Raw genomic sequence first — 24,240 nt, forward strand, 5'->3', positions numbered from 1 at the left:
GTCAACAAAGACATGCTTCCCTAACCTACCAACAACTCTGACTGGACGAATATGGGGACCCTCAATAAGGTCCTGCACGTCACATCTCTCCAGCTGCCATCCATCCTGTACAGAAAAAACAACCAATACATCATCCTCCCTAGGCAAGGGGAGACCCATAACCTGAAGAGGAACACATGTCCCAAAAAAAACCCCAAACCAAGAATGATGACGGCCTTCCAAGAAAGATCCAGTAATCCAGTGGTTGGGAATGCCTGCATCAATTTGTACAATCCTCCGGCTAGAGCCTCTCAAATGCTGCGTGAAATCCAATCTCTGTACCTCGGAGAGGCTCTGAAGCCTCTTCCAAGCCAGCACTGTGGGGCATAGGGTCTCCCAGCCAACCCAAAGAATATGCATAGCTGCCCCAAGAGGCTTACCATGCACATCTAAGATCAAATCATTCGATAGAATGGGCTGCTGGTTAAGTTCCTCCGCTAAATGCGGGGGGGATGTGTACCAAAAAACTCCTCAAGCTGTCCCAGGCCCAAAGAAAGTTCTGAATAAGGCGGCGAAGTAGGCCAATGCAGCCCTTATGAAAAGTCCAGCACGAAGCGATAAACCAAGCCGTGGCTAGCAAAACTTGGTTAACCACCAAAGCTCTAGAGGCCAAGTCGAGCTTCCTCCTACTCCAGTGATAAAGTTTGCGTTTAATGCTTAAGAGCACTGGAGCAAACTGTTGTGCAGGGGAGATGTCAACGGCCACCTGACAACCAAGGTATCTGGCAGAGCATCCTCTCTCAATCCAAGTAAAACCAACATCTGTATCCCAATCTGCAAGAGGAGAATCACTGATCCAAAAACCAATTGACTTATGCCAATTGATAGAAGCTCTTGCTGCCAAACAAAAGGCCTCCAAGGCTGTCCGGAAAGCACATAAACAAGCATGTGAAGCATCAAGGAACAACGCCGTATCATCTGCTAACTCAGAGTCCAAAAACTCTTCCTCCGTACATAAAGGCAACCTGTGACCCACAACACCAGGGGTAGCCCGAATAAACCTGCTCATAGCCTCAACTATAATGAGGTACAGTAAAGCGGCGAGGGGACAGCCCTGCCTCATTGAACGGGAAATTTGAAAACGCTCACCCCGCCCCCCACAGGCTAAAACAGTGCTATGAGCCTCCCTATATAGGCAAGACACACCTCTGATCCAGTTTTGGGAAAACCCCATGTATGCCATAGTGCCCTCCAAAAAATCCCAATCCACTCTGTCATGAGCTTTTTCAAAATCAAGCAAAAGAATGGCAAGAGGCTGCTGACTAGACTTTGTCCACTCGACAGCTTCCTAGTAAGAAAAGATGTTATCAAATATACTCCTTTCTTGGAGGAACCCATTCTGGGTATCATGGATAGTCCTTTGGAGAATCGGCTGCAACCTTATACTCAAGGCTTTAGCTAAGATTTTATATGCAGATCCAAGGAGGGTGATGGGCCTCCATTGCTTGATGTCAGTCTTGTCCCCACTCTTGGGGATAAGGTGAATCAGCCCCTCCGTGATGTATGGAGGCATCATACCCGACAACCACATTTCCTGAGAAGGTCAACAGTGATAGCATCTCCAATATGATCCCAAAAAAGAATAAAGAAGGCGGGAGAAAGACCATCATCCCCTGGGCATGAACCATTGGAAAGACCATGCAGTGCGTGGAGGAATTCATCCTTCGAGAAAGGGGCATCTAGGGAAGAACACATAGCATCTGTAATGAGCCTGGGCATGCACTCCCAAACTTTCTGCCGTGCCACATCTCTCCGAGGGGAGGGCACCTCTGTAGTCAACAAAGACTGATAAAATTCTGAAGCAATACCCCTCACCTTATCAAGCTCAATCTGGACCTCACCCTATGAATCCTGCAAGTACCTCACAGAATCCCTCCTATGGGAAGGCCTGTGCGCTGAAAAAAACTCTTTGTTGCATTTGCCACCCATCTGAGTCCAAAAGGCCTCGTTCGCATGAAAGGCGAACTCAGCCCTCCTGTCCATGGCCAACTGCAGCTCTGCTCTTTATTGTGGTCAAGAGGTCTGTAATCCAAGTCGCATGTGGATGCTTTTCATGTTCCCTCTGAAGAGCAGCAATCCTACGCCTAATAGCTCTCTCCTTGTCTAGAGCCTCCTTCTTAGACAAGGCAGTGCTATGATAATGATGGCTCGTCCTCTCAAGAGCTAGCGCAATATTATGACGAGGATCAGGACCGTCACAAGATCTCCATCTCTCTCTGATCTCAAGAGAAATGTCAACATCTAGATAAAGAGAGTCAGGGATACAGATACGGGGAGAGGTTGAGCGAGCCCCAGGCTCCCTGAGACACAAAACGACGGGGCAATGATCGGATTTGGTGGTGCTAGGCATAATAGCAATGGTGCCTCCTCTGTCCAAGGACCAATCATCCACATAAAACCTGTCCAGACATGCAAAGATGCTCTCATCCCCGCTCCTGCGGTTATGCCAAGAGAAAGATAAGGAATTTGGCCTTCCCTGGAAGTCATCCTCAGTCCAGTAATCCCTGCCAAAAAAGGAAAGCGTGAACCTCTCCCATGAGGCTCGCTCCAAAGGGTGTAAACCCCCTTCGCGTCCACCCTTCTTGTCAGGAGGTTGCTCAACCATATTAAAATCTCCTCCCACTATCCAATGATCAACCTGGGGAATGACATTTGTAATGGTGTCCCAAAAGGCCACCCTTTCACCTCTCACGTTAGGTGCATAGATATTCAAGATTCCCAATTTCTGACCCTCATGCATGATCAAGATCCACTGCGCTCTAGTAGGGATGATAACACCATACCCAATAACATGAGGTATAATATAGATGCTGCCACTCAAATACAAACACCCCCTCTAGTCCCAACTGCCGAGGACTAGAAGGTGTGGCCAGAAAGCATCTTACCAGTTTTTCCACACTGAGATCTATCCAATTTGTGTTCCTGCAACAAAAGCACATCATAGACACTCCTGTAACAGCAGGGTGAAGCTGGTCCTTCAGAAGGCGCTTCCTACCACGGGTGGGAAGCCCTCCAAGGCCATGAACATTCCATGAGACGATTCTCATGGAAGAGAAGAGGGTTTGATCCCCGATCTAAGAAGACGATGGGCAACCTTAGGACGCCTCTCATAATGCTGGAGGACGGGAAAATCCACGGGACAAAGTCCACTGACATGCCCTTGTCCAAGCCCTGCACCGTGCCTACATATGTACGAGAAACCTGTTCGCCCTGCGGGGCATCAAGGGCAATGGCATCATGCTGAAAATCCTGCAATACATGATCCCCACTGTGCTGAACATCCTGCATATCGCCCCCTCCAAGTAGAGAGGACTCCACAAAGTCATCCTGATCTGAGATATCATCTCTCTGCAAAGATGCATCAGCTGACACATCCCTCTGACCAGAAACATCATCTATCTGTACATGATCCGAGGAAGCCTTCCCATCAATCGCACCGGCGGGGGGGGGGGGCGGCGGGCATGAGAAACAGCTCAGGAGGAAGGAAACGAAGGAGGAAGGAGGGGCGCAGCGATGGAGGAAGGCCCTTCCTTCAATACTGGAGTAAATTATTGGAGTATTTCAATCTGTACAAAGTTCCAAGGGCTTGCCAGCCAAATAATCCAATGCAATGCAAATATGAAGACAAGTTATCCAAACAAAAGTGTGTTGGAGGAGATTGTCGATGCCGGACTCATCGGATGAGTCAAAGTAGCCTGGCCACCAGTCTCATACACCTAGAGGGACGTGAATGCGACTCTCGTTCCTAGACTGCGCACGAACAGGCACTCTTGAACTAGAGCCTTGCTCACACCTTTGCAGAGACCGTGGCTCAAGCCTCCCTCGTGCGCAAGTACACAAACATATACATACACATGAACAAGTACAAGTACACAAACACGTACTAGTACGGGGTTTCCAATAGCAGGTACTCAAACAGGTACACACGGAATACGATTCACAACCAGTACATCTGGTACAGTAGTTACTACTGTAAGTACAGAAGGTACAGTAGGGTTTCCAGCAAGTACTGTAGGTACAGTAGGGGTTCCAGAGGGTACAACAGGTACAGTAGGGTTTCCAGCCCATGCTGCAGGTACAGAAGGGCTTCCAGCAGGTGTACTTGCAGTTACAGTAGGGTTTCAGACGGTACTGCAGGTACAGAAGGGTTTCCAGTAGGTGTACTTGCAGGTACAGTAAGGTTTCAGCCGGTACTGCAGGTACAGTAGGGTTTGCAGCACGTGTACTTGCAGGTGCAGTAGCCTGTAGGGTTTCAGCAGGTACTGGAGGTACAATAGCGTTTCTAGCCAGTACTGCAGGTACAGTAGGGTTTCCAGCAGGTGTACTTGCAGATACAGTAGGGTTCCAGCAGGTGTGCTTGCAGGTACAGTCGGCAGCAAGTTCACAGCAGCCAGGCGTGCTATCTTCTTGGTTATGGCATAATAAAGTCTATAATCTCGCAGGTGAACTTTTAAAGTCAGGTATGAAGTGTTCGGTAGCATATGCTGTTCAAGACTCATGGATTGCCCCAGCTATTCATTGGGGATACACATACCAAGACAGCTAGTTTGTCTCTTCGCTGCACAGTAACAATATTGTGCTTCCTCTTGTTGGGTCATAATTACCCAAGAGGGACGAGTACTATCGAGTAGGAGTTCTACATGGGCTATAAGGAGTTTTCCATCTGCATATCATCCACAGACAGATGGATAGAAGTGTGAGAGAAGTCTATGTTTAAAGCTGGAAATCCTTTGAGATCATCCTAGATGTTGCAAACAGTGCGTGTATGATAAACCTGACAGCATACGTGGTATTTTATTCTCGTGAAGATAAGCCTGTAGAGGCAAGCTGAAAGCATGCTGTCTCCTTGGGGGTTCCAGCTTCCACATTAAAGAGGGTCGATTGGCTTCTGGAGTTTGATCATGGCTGTGAAATTTGTACATCAAACAAAATTTATATTCAAATAACCATTATAAATTCAAAATACTATAAACACCTGTGTCTCTGTCACATGATGAACTGCTTTGGCATTCTGCCCACTAAGTTCCAGCTGGCGAGCCCAACTACGAGCCTCCTCCCACTTCCCTTGCCTTTCTAATGCAAGCAGCAATGCATCATCCTCCAAATTCGTGCCCACCACCACTGCCTCTGAACCTTGTTGAAGAGCAGGTTCAGCTAATTGTATTTTCCAGTAAAGGTGACGAAAACGTGCAGCAGCTGTACCTCCATCTCCAAAATCTGCCCCAGCAAGAATCTGCAAAAGGCAACGGCGTTCATATGCAGAAGGACAAGCTGTTAGCATGGTATCAGCTGCAGTGACTGCAGCTACAGTTATCCAAGCTGTTGAAACCTTGCCACTCCTGTTTTGCATATACTGGGCCTGGTGCGATTCTTCTTTCAAACGGGCAGAAAATAATGCAAGATGAGCAGAAGATTCTGAAAGTCTCATTTGGGCAAATGCCTGGTTCAAAACATTGGATAGGTGTAAGTTCCAAAAACAGGAAACCAGATTTTGATTTCATATATTGACAGCATCTTACACAAAAAATGAGTACACTAACATAATGATCCATGCCAAGTCTCTCTTCATAGTTTAACGTTTTGCATGAATGTTGAGTCAAAACTGCACCTGAAGAAAACGAATAAAAGGTAGCAGAGAAGATGATGGCATAAACAGTTCAAAGGCCTTCAGAAGGGGGAAGAATCGCTGCTGCTCACAGAGTATAGCTATCATCTTGGACAAGGACTCCTGCTCCTCACTTCCATCATGTGGTAGTGCTCCATTCAGTGCATTTTGTGCTTTTTGTTTGAACTCAGAAGAGGTTTTTCTACCATTCAGAGTAACTTCTTTCGAGCTACTCTGAGCATTGGATGTATTTTCTTTAAGTCCTACTGGTGTGCCCATTGCACTGCCCAGATTTGGCTCAAATTTATCATTATCAGGTGACAAAAGCCGTCTCCTCTTAGAATTCTTTCTATTGTATCGAAAATCCACAGCATGACTACTGTCTGGTAATGCATTGGTTGCTTCAACTGCAGCCCCCACACAAGAGGCAATAAGGGCAGCAGCATCATTCACCTTGATTGAGGAGGTCTCCCTGTAAATTCAACATGAACAATCCTTAAAACATTGGATGATAATCAAGATTGAAAATCCCCCCCCCCCAAAAAAAATTAAAATAAAATAAAAAAAAATAAAAAAATTGCATGCCATCAGATAGAACATTACCAGATTACCCATAGACAATAAGCATGAGTCAACGGAAGAGATTACATCACAACTGGATGAGCTATTGGAGAAGGGTCTTATATGGCCTAGGAGTTCTCCCTAATGCTCACCCGCTGTTATAGTTGTGGAAAAGAAGGATATCGCATGTGTGTGTATTACCAAGCTCTTTTTTTTTCCGGACAAACTTTGGGCTGCATGAATTCTTGGTGCTTCCTTTTCTGTCAACCAATGACCCGGCTACATTTAAACGCTTGATGCATCGTGTTTTTCGTGAGCATAGAAAAGTTTGTTGGTACTTTCTTTGGTGAAATATTGGTTTGCTCCAAGGTTGAATAACAGCATTGGATTCATCTTGCTATCATTTTTGAGCTTTGAGAAAGCATTAACTGTGCATCAAGGCCAAGAAGGGTGATTTTTTTTTAAAAGAGAGAGACACTATTTGGGACACATCGTGTCCAAGAAGGCATTCGGATGGACTGAGCCTAGCTCCAAGCCATTAAGGATTGGCTTGAGCTTTGCATAGTGCATGAAGTCAAGCATTTTGAGACTATGCTCTTACTATAAAAGCTTCCTTTGGCACTTTGCTCACTTAGCTTCTCTGCTGCATAACATGATGGAGGAGGAGGCTACTTTTAGTGGAATGCCGCTGAGAAGCAGACTTTCCATGATTTGAAGAAGGCACTCATGTTTGGCCCCGTATTGATCATTCCAAAACCTTTTTAATTGAGCACGATACATGTGTGGCAATTGCATTGGGGCTGTCTTGAGTTGTTTTACCAAATACAAGCCAAGGGATGCTGTCTTGAGTTGTTTTACCAAATACAAGCCAAGGGATTATGTACTGTCCAGACCTTGTGCAATTGATGGCCAAAGACCCCGCCACAACATGCCTATTAATAGATTTCTGACCACTTGAATAAAAGGCAATCAAACATGAAAAAAGCAATCCAGAGTCGTGAAAAATGTAAAAAGCAGTCTAAAGCTTACTCTTTCCTGGGATTTTCACTTGGAAACTACCTGCCTATTGAATTTTACATTTACTTAAGTCTTTTTTAATGTGCAATGACTTGGACACGGTTCTAAACTATCATTTTCAATGAATTTTGAAACTGTAAGTGTTAACATTTGGATTGCCAAATAGGTTTTACAAAGGATTCCTGAAATTGATTTCCCTAATAATAGTATGTGAATGATGAATTATGAATGTCTGTTTGGCCAGTGTATGGTTGTGATTTTATGGCTTATTTTATCTTCTTTGAAGTATTGTAAGGCAAAGAAAAAAGCTTGTTTTTGAACGTGCTGGGAGTCATGCTACAATTTTACACCCCCCCTTGCCACCTTCCCCCCCCCAAACCCACAGAGGGAAAAAAAAATAAATCATATGAAACTTTTATAGGTTTGAAACTTATGAAACTGGTAATAACATGTTTTACAAAAACCGCTTGTAAAATGATTGCAACTATGGTCTAACACAATCATCAAGGATAATGTTTGCTCTTGTCAACACACAACTATAATCTAGCTGAGTTGTTTGCTTTACTCATCTCAATTGCAGACATACCAGCCCCTTGGGGAGTCCCAATTTTTTTTTTTTTCACAATGGTTGTGTAAGAATGCATGCAACAGCCGTATGAGCACACATCCTCTGTGAGACAATTTAAGAACTTCATCACTTTTTCAGCCTTTAGGATAACCTGATCTTAATGAGAAGCGATAAATTCTTTCCACATAGAAATAAGAATTGTCCCTGAAATGGTGAGCAGTGCTTTTAAAGGTCGCAGTTCGTCAGTAACTTTCCCTTGTATGTTACATTAGGGCCACCCAAACAGCACGACCATCCCTTACTAATAGGCTAACCAACACAGGTAGAACACAAACAGTCACTGAAATTTTATTAAGGTCAGGCAGTAGGGGGCCATTGACTTGGGCCGAAGAGGTGAAGACAACAAAAGAAAAAGGTAACAGGCCCCAACTGGTAGCAATATCCCACAACCATCTTTACATGGACTTACTGAAGGTACCTCACATCTCTTCAGCTCATCATTGAACGATGTGTGACTATGTCCATCTATGAGAAAAGAATGCCCTGACAAATGATTAAGTAGATTTTGTACTAAAATTTGGATCTGCATTCTTATGTTGAACGGAGGCACGAGGTCTCTCCACATCAGGTTTGCCAGAACCTTTAGAAACGTGCACAGTACGGGTTTCAAACGAGGTTAGATCCCCACACAAGAGTTATTGTACACCTGTACAAATAAACATACATACATACATACACATATGTATGTATGTATCCGATGTACACATACACACATACATGCATGCATGCATACTTGCATACATACATATTTATGTATGTAGTATATGCACATGTATGTATGTAGTGTATACATATGTATATGTATGTATACATGTACATTGTGTATGTATGTATGTCTGTATGTATGCATGCACACATGTATATATGTATGTAATATGCATGCATGTATGTGTGTGTGTGTGTGTGTGTGAGCGAGCTGCCGACCTGCTGTCTGCCGACTGCCGGACGACTGAATGCTGCCTGTTGCCCTTTGTTAACTTTGCACCCTGGCCTCCTCTTGTCCTCTGCTGCCTCTGCAGCACTGGCTGCTTCTAGTCCTGCGCCCCTCTACAGCGCTAACCATCTTGCCTCCGCCACTTGCTGCCTCTGCAGCGCTGCTTACCTGTTGTTTACTGGCTTCTCCTTTTCCTCTTGTTCATAGAACCTTCATTTCTTTCTATTCTCTTCTAGGTGTGATTCTGTGTGTGTGTGTGTGCGCGCGTGTGCGCGCATCTTCTAACCCTTCTGTATCTAATATTTTTGCCTTCTTTTTTCCTTGTTTGCTTTGCCCCCCTCTCCTCTTCACACACTGTCTTGTGTCTTCTTGTCTTCTGTATCTCTTCTATCTTTCACCTGTTTTCTCCTCTCTTTTTTGTTATGGCTCAGTCTCTAGCCACTTACCATAGAAGGGAAGTGTCTGTTGATCCCAAACGCAGACAATTGAATTCTGATTTGCAACCTTTCCATTGTGACAATCTCGAACTTCAGCAGTTTTGTGACACTCTTGAGGAAGGCTTTCCAAATATCCGACAAGCATGGGACGCGCCTGTGCCGGATTTTCATTTGAAAATCACTCTTCGACCCTCTTACGAGGCTATCTCAAAAAGCAGTAATTCTTTTTTCCCCTGGTAAAATGCCTGTTGCAATGGATAAAAGCAATGCTTGGTGGATGTTTTGTGGAAGGAGTTTACTTTGCAACAAGAGGTTTCTATGAGGACATTCTCACTGAATCCAAGCATAAACAAATGCTGTTGGAAAAGTCGCCCTTGTTCTTTGGACAACAAATGGTGCATGTGTACCGTTGGTCGCCCACCAAGGACTATCAGACTTTTATTAAACACAGATGCCCTGTACGGGTCGAAGTGGTGGATCTCCCGGTTTAAAATGGTGGATCGCCCTAGGTTTTGGAGTTAAAATGCAAAATGTCATTTTCTAGTCGTATTACGGTGGTTATATATCTTCATAAGGTCAAAAAAATCTGAACTTACGAATTGAGAGATTTGAGAAAGAAATATTAGGGTGGTTAAGCCCAATGTATTCTACAAGGTGAATTGTCTGATGCTTGGCCTCTGGGGAAATAAGGTTGTCCTTTGAGTGCCCTTTTGTTTGCTATTGCCACCCATCCGTTGCTGCTCACTCTTGACTTGCTATGGGGAATCTCACAAGCGTTTGCATTCCAAGAAATAAAGGCTTTGGCACAAGCATATGCTGATGATACCTTTTTAATGCCACAAAATGCTCTTTCTAATCTTACATGTATTATGCAAGTGCTAGATATGTATGGCAATGCTGCTGGTTTACATATAAATTTCTCAAAATCCAAATTGCTCCCAATGAAATGTATGGATTGACACTATAATTTATGACCTGGAGCAGTAATCTCTCCGAATAGCATTGTCAGACACTTAGGATACCCCTTGGTTGGGGGTTGACAGCCAAACAAGCATGTGATCGGGTGCTCCAAAGCCTCAAATCAAAATTGAAATACTAAAAATTATCTATATGGCCGCTCCATGTACGATTGTGCATAGTCCAATCGATCATTATGGCATATGTTCAGTTTTATCTTCCATTGATCAACTGGTGAAAGGTGGATTTACACTTTTACATTATGGAAGCCATGGAGCTGTTTTGGAAAACAAAGCCCATTAAGAAATGCTTAAGGCTCCTCAAATATCAATATGTATGTTCACCTAAATCACATGGAGGTCTTAATGTCATGAATCTACATTTCCACGTGCTGACCAGAAAGGCAACCCTGATTCCAACATTTATGGAACAAAAATAGCCTTGGACAATAATGATATATATATATATACCTAGATGAATCCAGGAACATGCCCAAATTCACCTTATAAGAATGTGCAATTTATAACCTCGTGGTAGTCATCCACAAGATAATAAACCATCAACTCCATCATGCATAGTATGGACTGGATACTACGACATCCCCACTAATGTCATTAGTGCCCAGTAGTGGGTATAGAACTTGGTATCAATATATGCTCCCCACACACACCCTCCACACACGCACACACACACATAGGAGCATGCATTCATACAAAGGTTTGTGTACTGAGTTTCTGTCAGAGCTCCGGAGATATAGGGCAAACTCAGCCATAATGAAGCCTAGCACTAAGGATCATAACAAATAGAAAGAAGTGTTACAACAAAAAGGTAGTTGATAGGGCATATGCACCACTAAAGATAGAAAGAATTAACACGACAACAACTGGTTGCAACTGCCTTGATGACCACCGTGTCTACTTATGCATATGGTAACTCGATTCCCACTCATTGGGATGTGATAGTTGGAAAACTCGAAGGTTGGATTGCGGGCTGCTCATATATCAACCGCATGCTGAAGGTTGTAAGCTTATAATGTCCACTCTTTCATGGTATGGTAGGTAAACTCCTCAAGGCAATTCCATGCGCTTGGAAAGTATTCATTGGTCCTCTCTACATCCCGAGTCTCTAGCTTTTCAAAAGCCTCGAAAAGCATATTCCCTCGCAAGATTTGACATAAATCAAATAGAAGATGTTGTGGATGACAGTGGCATGGTACTTTCTTTTCCACACGCTTCTAGAAGATATGGGCTTGGTATGCATCATAGGCCACTATGAGAAAGCTCAAAGACATGTTGCATCCTCTCGAACTAGTCACCCTTTAGATCCGCACCATAGAATACATGATTGGGCTTTCCAACATCCTAATGGAAGCAGATTACGATTGCATATGAGTACTGCAGCCTCCATGTACCGCCATTTACTTCCACGGCCATGGATACACGAGCATGCGAATCATTTATGGGTTCTGAATAAACCTCAAAGTTGGTGGAAGCAACGCCTGCAATGTATATGGTAAAATGGTCTTCCACTCAAACAAAGATTGTTTCTGTGGAGATGTTTGACTGGAACGTTGCCCGTTTCTAATATTCTTATGAAATGTGGTATTGCATTTGCCAGATGTCGTAGTCACATTGAGACTATGCCACATCTGTTATGGCATTGTACTTATTCCAGACAGTGCTTGGGACGTCTAGTTGATGGTCTGACTGCTCGTTTCCCTCGTAGAAGATGCTCCAAGAACTTTTGGCTTTTTGGTGTGGGCAATCCAGGATTACAGGATAACGCTACGTTCTTTTCTTGGGTCAGATTTTGGCACTATGGACAATCTGGCAAATGCGCAATACTACCATGTTCAATCAGCCAGACTTTGATCCTTATCCCTTTTTCAGAGTGCATCTTAGACAGTCGCTTCATGACAGCCTTCAAATGGAGCAGATTTCTCTTGCCCAGTTTGAGCTGTTTTTCCAATGCTTCTGAGTTAATCCCACCTTGGGTTCACTTCTTGTAGTTCCGCCCCCCCGCCCCCTTCCCCTAATAGGAGCTTTATTTTCACTAAAAAAAAGTGTGTGAAGTGATGACACCTCTGGTTTGGGGCATGGTGGCATAACCGGGTTCTGTGTAGTAGCAAAAGTCCTGCAGTTGCGCTCTACAAGGCAACGACCCATAATAAACAGAGAAATAAGTTTTCATTTGTGCATCTTTCTTTTGCAAACCCAAACGGTTAAGGCTCTAGGTCATAAAGCCTTAAAAATTATGGTCCTAAGGCATGTGTGTAATTTCTTTTCCCCACGTGAAGATCCTTCATTTTTTTTAAAAGCATCTTCACAAAGGCAGATGACAAACCTCTCAAGGAGGGATGATGCAAAAGGGGAGGGGTACCAAGGAATTATCAGAATAAGATGGGCTCTACTACTGGATCATGGCCTCCATTGATGGGCCGTCCCACTTGTGCTCAAGTGCCACACTCATTGGGGAGGATAAAACCGTCCTTGGTCGTCATGAGTACTGCAGTGACGGGCAGAAAACAGATGGAAGGGAAGAGAGGGAAGAAAGGACAGCAAAGAAAAAGGCAAGAAGCGTAAGGACAGCACCAGAAATGACGCCCCTCAAATCTGAGAAATTTCATAGAGAAGCAAGGAGGCGTTGCGAAAGCCAGGAAGGTGTGCTGCGGTGGTGGGTGTGTTGAAAGGGAAGGGAGGGTTCTCCTCTATTCTCTCAAGGAAATGTCAGAGAGGGAGGAGGCAGCAGAGGAGGCGAGCTTGCTATGGCAACTGGTGAGGGTGCAGGGAGGAGCCCCATCTCTGTGGGCATTGCTTAGCATATGCCCCAACTGGCAGCAGGCGAATCAATAACATAGGATCTTGGAAAACTCAATGCCTTGAATGAAAGTGGAACCATCCCATTGAGGGATTAGAGCCTGCCAAGGACATTTCTCCCGAGAAGAAATAATTAACCTGCGGGCTGTGCATGCTAGGTTGGGCACTGCAGCCTGAGGAAAGTCCACCAGTTAGCCTAGGCAACTGCCAACAATGGGGAGGAGCTCATTATATTCCATGTGCCGGCCTAGAAAGAAGACTGTCACTTGGAATCAGACGTCAGTGAGGTTAGGATCAGTGTCATGATAGAACCAAAGTGCCATAAGCAAAATATTGGGGGTTTCTCTTCAGAACATTCTTGGCCAAAAGGTCCCAGTCCAAATCTTTCCAAAAGTAGCCCAGGAAGAAAAATCTGAATTTTGCAACTTCGCTGGTTTGCTTAGAATCCGGAAGAGAAATGGAAAGAGAAAGGGATTCGAGAACTGCAACTGAATTTAGGAGAAGCCGGGAATCCCTCTCTCACAAACTGCAATTAAGTATCCTTGATCCAGGGAGTCAAAGCAGTAACAATGGAGCAGGAGGCAGTTAAATGCAGACCGGGCAGTGGAGCCACAGGAAACATGAACAAAGGTTTTTCAGAAAGAAAAGAGAGGGAAAAGAGGAGGGTATGGGAAGCACCAACTGTAGGCTAGGCAGGCTGCTGTCTGTCAAGGCGAAGCCACAACGAAGTCTGCTCAAATGGCAGGCTGGCCAAGAATCCTGCAGCGGGCAAGCCTGATGTACAGAGTCAACAGCTATCATGGCAGGCAGCAGTATTGCGCTAAACAGCAGGAGCCAGTGCACAACTGCAGCAGCAGCTGGAAAGAAGAAGGCAGGGAAAAGAGGGAAGAAAAGGCAGAAAAGGGCAAGGAGGGGTAAGGGTAGCACCTGACCTGGGGGGGAGGCAGAGCAGTGGTGCAACAGTGAGGAGAGTTTGCCGAGAAGGGGGAACGGCGGATATATATTGATTGCCTCCTCAAATAGTAATAAGGAGCTACTGAAGTTACAGGAGAAAAGTCACGCCAGACACATTGCCCAAGTGACAGACATGTAAACTACCATCATGTCACTACTCTACACCAGTGACCATGCAGGAATATCTTTGCACAAGGTTGTGTTATGGTGAGGCTTAAAAAGATCCTCCATGATAAGGCCATGCTCTTAAGACTACCTTGAGAAAAATTAACCTGAATAAGAGAAGGATTAAAAAATTGACGCCTTGAATCCTAACTTGAAGGTATAAATATTAGAATGAATGGTGCCCTCTGTAAAGCTTTCAAACTCTTTGTGAGTGATCATGGATGGTTTACATTCTAGGGGTCCATGAGGAAACACACATGAGCACAGAATTCTTCATCGTGTAGGCCGTATGAAAGCAGGTATAATATGTAGTCATGCCAGAACAATTCTCCAAAAACCACTTTTATTGTAGTTATACCTGGCAGCAGTAATCTCCAACCACACTGTCAAGCAAGAAACTGGGGTGACATCTGTGAAACAGGAAGATACCACAGCGAGAAGCGGCCAGCGCAAGTCCTTCGCTTTTGTCAATAGGGCAGTCCCAGAGTGTTTTTTATGCTCGCATTCAGCAAGAATCTCAAACAGCTCAGATGGAGCTGCAACTGCTGAGCTGAAGGAACTGTCCGGTTGTGAGGTTGGCATGCCAGAGAGAGCAGCTGGAGTGGTTGCTGGCTTTTGCCAAGCTGTTTGTGAACTTTTCAAGACTGTCAAGATGTGACTTCGCAACCTTGGATCTGTGAATTCCTTGGAGGCCTGCAATCAAGTATGTCAATGTTAATTGTCAGACGATGTTGCTTCATACTTCTGCACGAAAGGAAAATAGCTGAACTGGGCTATCAAACATATCAAAACAAAATAAATAATGCCTGTTTGAGATCCTCAAAATTATAGCACCTCAAGAACAAAGAACACTAAACAAAAGCAAATGAGTATGGGAAGAAGTGCTTCTTAGGCCAAGAGTATTACCACTGAAATTAATGCTTCTAAAGGGCATCCCTCTGATTGAGCTTCAGCAAGAAATCCAACCTGCCATTAGGAAAAAAATTTGGAAAGTTTTAAAGTATTATTTTGTATGCAAAAGCAACATGCACCACACAGCAAGTACACCCAAAAAACATAATATACTGTTTTTTCAATAAACAAAAATACTGCATACGAATGCAGACACAAGTCTTTCAAGAGCCTGACACTTGCACAGAGACTGTCTCAACGAGAAACTGAAAGTGGTGAAATATTTTCCTTTGTGTGTAAAGATTTTTTTTTTCTTATGCATGTGTGCATGTGCGACGTGTGCGGAGGAGGGGTGCATGTGTGAGGGGGGGAGTGTTGTTAGAGTAGGGGTAGGGGGTGCCAAGAAATTGAAGGAAAGGATATACCCAGTCATTGTCCCTTGCAAGAGCTGCAAGGTGTACAGTACTGATAGGGAGTTGATGTATATTGCAAAATGTGGTGACTAGACTCCATCGTTCACTTGATTCTCTTTGCTGGCTGCGGAGTTGGAAACCGTCACCTACACCATTCATAAGCCAATATCCAGGACTAACCTCCCGTTTTGGCCATTCAATAAAGCTTGCTTTTTCTAGAATTTGCAACACTTTCACCAGAGTTCTAGACGCTTTTCGACTTGATGTGTGTTTTCCAGGTGCATCAACCTTTTTTGTTGTTAAAACTGCCACACCAGTTTCCATGTATTCATCTGCAAGTGCTCTGGCTAGTGAACCAGCCACATCATTTCCATACATACTGGACCAATCTCCTTGTGTTTCTGGAGTATTGCTAACCTTGCAAAAAACAGCGATACGACACAAAGCTGCAACATCGACCCGAAGCATTGTAGCAGGCAATCCACATAGTTCCAGAAAACTTGCACAAGCAGCAACTACCACAGGATTTTCAAAGTTCATTATGGCAAGTGGCAAAACCTGCAACAGTATGTAATCAATACAAAATAATGTTCTTTGAACAACTTAACCGCGGATGTCTCACTGATCAAGTAGAATGTGCACACATGCATGATGGATCTCATAAATCAGGGACAACGTTGTATTTGTGTTTTTCCTAAACATTTCATCTTATAAAGAGAAAAAATTGTTTCTTACATGCAGAATGTGTTCAAAACGTCCACAAACGTGACTGCAAACACAATTCAACCGCGTGCACTTAATCATCTCAGAAATATGGCCCGTACAACTTGAATATCCAAAAAGTGTTTTGCATACGGAAAGAATATACCCTCTCTCTCTCTCTCTCTCTCTCTCTCTCTCTCTCTCAGCTGGTTTGATGGGCGGTCTCCCCCCCTTTTGGGAACAGCTTGCCCCTCTCTTGAATCTCCCACACCAAGAGATCAACTGCATCATCCACCTAGACTATGATGCAATTAATTCAGCAATTAAGCTTAGTATTTTAAACAATTAACACTAGAGGGTCACGGTCAAGTGTGCATGTCCCGCACATAAAGTCAGGGCATGTCCCGCAAGTCTGTGTAACCCTCTGGAATGATGAAGCAGTGTACCGGGCATCTCTTAGGCTTCCATCCAGATGTATGGGCACCACTCTAGGTCAGGAGAGGCTTTGTAGAATTTTGTCTCATGAACAGCCATGTCAGGGTTGTCCAAGAGCCACCAAAGAGCCCTGACTATTCAGTGTCACGTGCACACAGCTTACCTCACATAAATCCCTCATTAGGCAGCAAGTTTTCATCATGTCAACATCAATCAGCAGCATCATACACAAGTCATAATCCAGTCGGCCAGCATAGGGGTGCCAAGTCAGCAGTCCACCGACCACCCACGTGTGTGAAAAGTGTTGCATAAACATGCATGTATAGCAGTCATGGCTCATTTCCCATAGGCCACCAGCATATTTATGGCCGACTTGTATCATGGGAGCCTATATAAGGCATATCCATCATTGAACATAATTTATCTCTCTCTCTCTCTCTTGGAGATTGGTCATACGTATTCATTTGGAAGGCCATTTGCCAAGCATACATGTAATCTTTTCATGTACATATTACATACTCTCTCTCTCTCTCTCTCTCTCTCTCGCGCGCGCGCGCGCCACAAAAGGAGTCGAGGAGAGAGATGAGGAGACTTATTTGCCGCAAAAGGCGGGCCTCAGCAGAGATACAGGAGCTAGAGATCTTCCATTTCTTCATGAGTAGAGATAGCCCTATCTCATGGCGGCACTTCAGAGAGCCCCGGACACCGACACCCATTGCAGACCCACAGACATAGCACACATATGCAGAGGTCCTATACCACGCCCCACAGTAGCCACCTATACCTCAGCCACAAGAGCCTCGACCTACCACAACTAGCTTCTTTACCCACTTGATGGTAAAGGAAGCTATCCGCCGGACGGGCCGCCGACCATATGGGCCTACAGGGTGAGCATCTCATATATGCAATAGATTCTTTGGCTCCTTTTCTTGCACACCTGTTTAACAGGGCACTAGTAGAGGGTTTGCCTGCGGAGTGGACGATGCACACCATTGTGCCGATCCACAAAACAGGGGATATGCTCGATCCGAGCAACTACATGATGGTTATGGTTGGCCATGTGTTGGCCAAACTCTATGGTGCAGTGTTGGAGCAAGAGCTTAGCTTATATGCTGAGCGAGCAGGTTTACGCTCATCAGGGCAGGCAGGCTTCAGGAGAGCTTTCTCTACCACTGACCATGTATTCACTTTGAGATGTATGATTGATCAGGCCAGAGTGAGGAAGAGAAAGCTCTATTGCTGCTTTGTGGATTTCCGCAAGGCATTTGACACAGTACCACGAGAGAGGCTCTTTCAGCGCCTGCAGTCTCTTGGCATACTAGCAGATATGACATGGAGCATCTATGCATTATATAAGCAGGTTTTTGGGCAAGTCAGATGCTGTCCGAGACTATTGCTAGCACCATTGGTGTGAAGCAAGGATGCCCACTTTCCCCCACGCTATTTGGGTTATACATTGATGAGGTGGCTGACTTCATTACACGGGGAGGCGGAGATGGAGTTGATCTGGAAGGTACCTCAGTACATATTATGCTTTAGGCTGATGATATTGTATAAGTGTCTGAGCCTCCAAGAGGTCTACAACAACATCTACATGCACTCCATGATTTCTGCACACAGAGGGGTCTTACTGTGAACCTTGTGAAAACCAAGGTTATGGTCTTTCATACATCGAGACAGGGCAGGAGTCAGCTAACATTCACTTTCACAGGACGCCAGGTGGAGGTGGTGACATCATACGTGTACCTAGGGGTTACCTTCTCTGCAGCAGCCACGCGCTTCACCATGGGTTCAGCAGCCAGAGCTAGATTGACACGGGGATATGCATCATTGGCTATGCTAGAGAGACAGTGCCACCAGGCGCCTTTTCAGGAGTCCCGGACAAAGGGGTGGCTATTTGACACATTAGTCACACCGGCACTGATGTATGAAGCAGCGGTATGGGCGCCAGGCCTTGCTACCCATTGGTGGACACAGATAGAGAGACCACAGGCCCTCATGATGGCACGCATGATACGCAGCAAACCGTCAGTACCTCATGACATTATCCGAGCAGAGTTTGCTGCGCCTCCTATGATGGTAGAGGCCATATTCCAGACTATATGCTTGCTAGACAGATTCAGAGAGATGCTACAGGATAGATTGTCATACAGAGCTTTTGAGGCATCTAGACAGCTGGCTAAGGTAGGAGACAGAGGATCATGGTATGCACAGGTCACACACTCGTTCTCATAGCATGGCCTAGACATGGATCATCTACCACCATTCCAGTATGACAGGGATGCACCACATATCCGTCTCTCTCGTAGTGAGAGGAACAGAGTATTGAGACACGACCTATGGCAGCTCTATACACGAGAGACATGGATATCGCCTACACAGCCTCTTCCACCGAAGATGCTATACTACAGAGATCACTTCATGAGTATCACTGATGATGGATTTATAGAGAGGCCTAGATACATGGAGGGCTTTTTACCACACGGCTCCCGAGTGGCTATTGGTCAGCTTAGAGTTTCATCACATCGATTGGAGATCGAGACTGGTAGAGCAGCACGGATCCCCCGAGAGGAGAGGGTATGCAGATTGTGCAGAGAGGAGGTGGAGAGTGAGGAGCATTATGTATGCAGATGCAGAGCATATACAGCCATCAGAGAGAGATATCCCATTTTATTCAGAGAGCCACATTCCCTACGCCAGATCTTTGAGGCAGCAGGCCAGCGCATACTGGGGAGATTCATTCTATACAGCGTCACAGAGAGACATCATTACAGGCTCAGACAGCTCCAGAGGGGGGACGACAGACACAGATTACTACATTTTTTCAGAGATCCATCTCACTCTCCCAGCCCCTACACAGCAGGGAATTACTCTCCAAAGAGCAGAGACACTCAGAGCCCGCAGGAGACAGAGGACACCTGGCTTTCGGACACCACGCCTATACCAGAGAGAGATGACAGAGATCAGAGCTCAGTTTCACAGAGAGGGTGCGGAGCGACTGGCTTGCTTCAAAGCAGACCCAGGCATGTTCTTCAGGGAGCTGTGTACACCCCCTTCATTGATGTATACCATTTTATACCCCCTGTATGGTACAGGATGGAGCTAGCTAGGTTGCATATCATGATAGTATACTCCATGCATATAGCTTTGTATTCTCCTAGTAGTAGAGCTCCATCCCCTCCCCCACTCATTGCACACCCAGATTCAGCTTTTTAGTTCAGTACTTTTTCATTTTGTTGGGATATGCCTTGGGCTTGAGAGCACAAAGGATGCTGAAGTATGCAAAGACAAGTTGCCTACGCACACACGCTTGACTAAGAATGACGACTTGAGTTATAGCACACACCAAGCTAGGACCGTGTGAAACAACAAGGCCTTTTTTATACCTAAGTTTCATGAGTCTTTAGCAATGACGCCACTCATGTGATACTATGGACTTGGCTTTCCGTTGGCACTTGTGCCTGTGTACATGCCCGGAAATGCCTGGAGGATTGGTGTTCCATTGGGTCCGGTACCTCGTGTACTTGAAAGGAGAATGTCTATTTTGGTATAGTTTCATGAACGGGAATCGTCCATACCAATGTTGCATTGCACACACCTTATCCCCTTTGTACAAAGGGAGCAACCAGCCATGTGTCCATTCTAGCTTACACCACAATGCACTTATCCTCTCTACCTGACACCTGGAATGGACAACTCACCATCTCTCTCTTCCCTCTCTCTAAAAGTAGGCACCCCCTTCATGAGGCCTCTTTGGTTGTATTTTCTGCACTTTTCTCCTTCCCAACTCCATATCCAAGCTTGCTAGTGTGTTTTTCAAGCTTCCAAGAGTGTTTCCATGTGGTGTTCACTCTCCCACACACTCCCAATGATTGAAATTCAGCAAAACAACTCTTATTTTTGCTGTACTTTCTGGTCTTTTTGCTGAAAGCCCTAATTTCACCCCTCTTTTCTCAAGTTGAACCATAAGGGAAGCTTTCCCAAGATTCCCTTCATCCTCGCGAATACTTCCATTGTCATCGACTCTACTTGCAATTGATGCTAAATATGCAAGCGAGTAGCAAGAGAGAGGAACCGGACTCCATGATTACATACCCTGTGTAGTGTTCTGTTGTCCTACGCGCTCTCTTGTAGATTGTTGCTACCATGTGTTAGTGGAACAATAGAGAGCAGATGGTAGGGAACATGGGCACACTTGAGAGGGTAGTGTGAGCTGCAAGTCTACACCGACAACACATTGTTGCAATAATGTACTCATATGCATTGGTATGGAAATCTAGTCAAAAATGCCCATGACACTATGTATTTGATTCTCCCAAGATCAATATACTTTATTGTCAATTCAGCAAATTACTTCTTGTATTGAGTAAATTACTTCTTGTATTGAACATGTTATCCATTAAATCTTGGTGTATTTAAGTGTATTGATTAGCATTGTGTTCAACCAAGTTACACGCGCAAGCAAGAGTATTTGCTTTATTTCTTCTGGAGAACTGAATACAAGCTGAACTGTGTCCACAAGACTGAGCTGACAAACTGACTAACTAACTGCCAAACACAAGGACAAAGTGACCAAACGCTGGGAAGAACTATGCATAAGTTGTAGCCCACTGTGAAGCTATCTTCAGAGAGAACACGTCGGCCCGAGACTGAGGGATGGTGCTCTGAGAACTTTGGGAAGAGGTTTGGATGCCTTGGGCTTGAGAGCACAAATGATGCTGAAGTATGCAAAGGCAGGTTGCCTAATCACACATGCTTGACTGAGGATGAAGACTTGAGTTTTTGTTTAATAATTTTAGACCATGGCAGAACCCGTCCTTTTATATGTCCAAGGAAGGCTGTTCGACTAAGATTAATGCTGTCGGCCTGTTTTGTCTGCCAACAAAGATCAAATTAGCATTAAATATTCAATGCTATCTTTTAGTTGTGCTGGAGGAGCGGAAGACAGTGTGGCAAGTGTGGCAAAAGGCTCTTTGGAGGCTTGCTCTGCTTTCCATTTATGACAATCCTTCTTACCATGCCTAATGGTGTGACAGTAGAAACATCGGTTTGTTGACTGGTACTTTCTTTGCTCCTCCAGAGGAAGATATCGTTCAATTATGCCTGCTTTAGCCTTTTCCTCAAAGGTTTTCTTGGGCTTGGGTTTCTTACCCTCTGAACTAGAGCTAGAACTGCTTCCCGTCTTATCGTCTTTAGAAGACGAATACCCTTCCCGACTGGGATTTGGTACTAGACTATGGTTGTTTTGGCTTGCCTCCGTTCATCTTCTTTTCTTCTTTTTGAGCGAGAGTCAAAGCCCGGTCATATGTCTTGGATTCTAAGTTGCGAATTGTGAACCAAATGTTAGGATCCAATCTGCGAATGAATTGATCCATCTTGACCCTCTCAGATAACTCTAACTGTTGTGCTAAAGTGATAATCTTTCCGGAAAACTGAAGCATGGGCGACCCATTCTATTTGAGTCCATAGAACTCATTTGCCAAGTTGGTCAAGTATCGAAAAGGGAGAAATCTGGTCTTTAGGTCATGGACGAAGGTATCCCAGCGAAAATGTGGGACACCTGTGGTCTAGTCTGTATGTAAACTAGACCAATGCTACAAGTGACTGCCTCACCTGTAAGGTGGGGAGCCGTTGGGTGGACTTTTATCCTGAGGATCTATTAACTTTGCCAAAGGAAACGTGCATTAAATTGATGAATAAATTGATTGACCGCTAAATGATCATTCTTACCATCGTACTTACTAAAATTTGGTTGAGTTCGGATGAGGGTCGTTGATGTCACGGTAGTCTGGCTTGTGGTACCTATGGGTGGGGAGACTGAAGAGAGGGTGTGCTGAAATTGCAGATGCATGGCCTCCCTTTCGCACTTGTGTTCGAGTAACATTCGCTCTTGATCGAGCTCTCGTAGGTGCTCTCGAGCTTTGAGTTCAGCCTGACGCCGGTCTTCTTCAAGCCTGCGTTCGGCTTCCTCGTAGTCCCGTTTGTCAGCTTTTTCTTGTTGTTTTCTTGCCTCTGCTTTAGCTTTTTCTTCCCGCCGTCTAGTCTCATTCTCTCGTCTTTGTTGTTCCATCTGAAAGATGAAGTTGGAGGCAGCTGGTGGAGTGGGTTTTGTTGCGGTTGCCTCCAAGAGTTGGCTCCATGAGAAGTTGATTTTGTGCTCGGAGTAGAGCTATGGTATCTACTGTTGGTGGAAGAGCATGGTCTCCATCGAGGGAGACGTCTGTTGATGTGTACTCTTGTCTGTATACATTTTACTGAAGTCGGTGGTCGAAGTATGACCATCCAAGGATGCTCTCATGGTAGGATGCGGTGTGTGTGGACAAGCTGAATCTGATACCAATGTAACATGCAGCGGAATTATGAGTAGATGTAGAATCCAGTCACACAAAGTCTCACACCGCTTTCTTTATCGTGAGTTTCGCGAGTCTTTAGCAATCCACTTTATTACTTCACAATTTAAGAGATGAGAGAGAGAGAGAGATCTATATACCTTATTGGGTCCCAAATTACCCCACTGAAGGGCCCCCTTCTATTGCTAGGAGTATTTTCTTTATTACTTTGAAAAGAATGACTGACTTGGGACTGGAGATAAGCCAAACGCAAGACCTTTGGAAGACCAAGAGTCGGGCTGAACTGTAAACGACTGTAGAAGCACCAATGATGTCCAATCTCAAGGCCAATGCACTCTTCCAACGGGCTGTAGGAAGGCAGCAAACTATGGCTGAGAGATGGGCTGTTTTGGGTCTGTTCTAGGCTGTGAATATGCAATATGCATGAATTTACATGCTATGTTTACTTCCAAGTTCAAAGATTGAGGGTCCCATGAAGCCATTTGGCTAGATGAAGATCGAGTATCGCCAGTTATTGGCGGACTACCTCGAAGCCATGAACCTACCGCCAAGCGAAGCAGGAGGGAATGTCACGTGAACCCATGCACTGTGGTACACGGTGACACACTGGCTCATCAACAGTGCAAGAAACATGTACAAAAGTAGTACCTTGATAGGAGATTTTGTCGTATGCCGTGACCCGATTGTGAGCCCCAGTTCGGGACATGTTAGGCACGAGCTACACAAGTTAGTCTTCCAGCATGGAGATCTGTCAGGTCAATCCTCTTAACCCACTTTGGAGAATTCAGCAAGTAGTCCTCATATAGGTACATGTAGATGTCAGCCTTAGGAGTAGAATGCATCAGAAGCATGTTAGTTGCATCCATATAGTAGGGGCCATCCCTAAGGCCAACCCCAAGGCCAACCCATGAAGGGCAAACCTTGCTATGGTGTGAATTTGACCATCAGCCACCCATAAAACCCATTCCGCAGCCTTTATAGGAGCTTGGGCAGCTGTTGGCAGAGTCAAATGATAGTCAGCCAGCAGCTAGACACCCTTGCTACCGCCAATGCGGTTTAGCTCTTACCTTCTATGTATCCCATGCCATCCGTGGTGCTTGATGCTTAGCAAGAGGGTGACGGTACAGCCACACAGAAAAGCCTAAACCGAGCTTATGGCTCTGCCAAGGGCCGCTAGTTTGTAGTCCTATTTGACATGGGCAGTTCTGAGGACGCAATCTCTCCCCAGTTGGCTACAAACATGAGCTCTACCTTAGTGCCCTATCGCTTGGAGGTGGACGGGTTTACACCTGGTCTCCGCAACCACATTTCTTAAAAGGCACAACAGTTTCTCTTT

At 45.0% G+C, this 24,240-nt stretch overlaps 1 protein-coding gene across 1 annotated transcript in view; it reads right to left on the minus strand.

Annotated features, from left to right (window-relative positions):
* The window catches only part of LOC147603838 (spatacsin carboxy-terminus protein), a 131,734-nt gene that overhangs the window by 14,257 nt on the left and 93,237 nt on the right, over positions 1-24,240 (minus strand). Inside the window, exons 14-18 of the mRNA XM_086796368.1 lie at positions 15,430-15,975; positions 15,020-15,079; positions 14,472-14,806; positions 5,648-6,116; positions 5,015-5,479 (exon numbers count right to left, since the gene is read on the minus strand). Coding sequence (XP_086652494.1) covers positions 5,015-5,479; positions 5,648-6,116; positions 14,472-14,806; positions 15,020-15,079; positions 15,430-15,975 — 1,875 coding nt within the window. The remainder of the gene's footprint in view (positions 1-5,014; positions 5,480-5,647; positions 6,117-14,471; positions 14,807-15,019; positions 15,080-15,429; positions 15,976-24,240) is intronic.

Source organism: Cibotium barometz, chromosome 63, assembly GCF_041138505.1.
Source record: "Cibotium barometz isolate CiBa-2024 chromosome 63, ASM4113850v1, whole genome shotgun sequence".
Classification (NCBI taxonomy): Eukaryota; Viridiplantae; Streptophyta; class Polypodiopsida; order Cyatheales; family Cibotiaceae; genus Cibotium; species Cibotium barometz.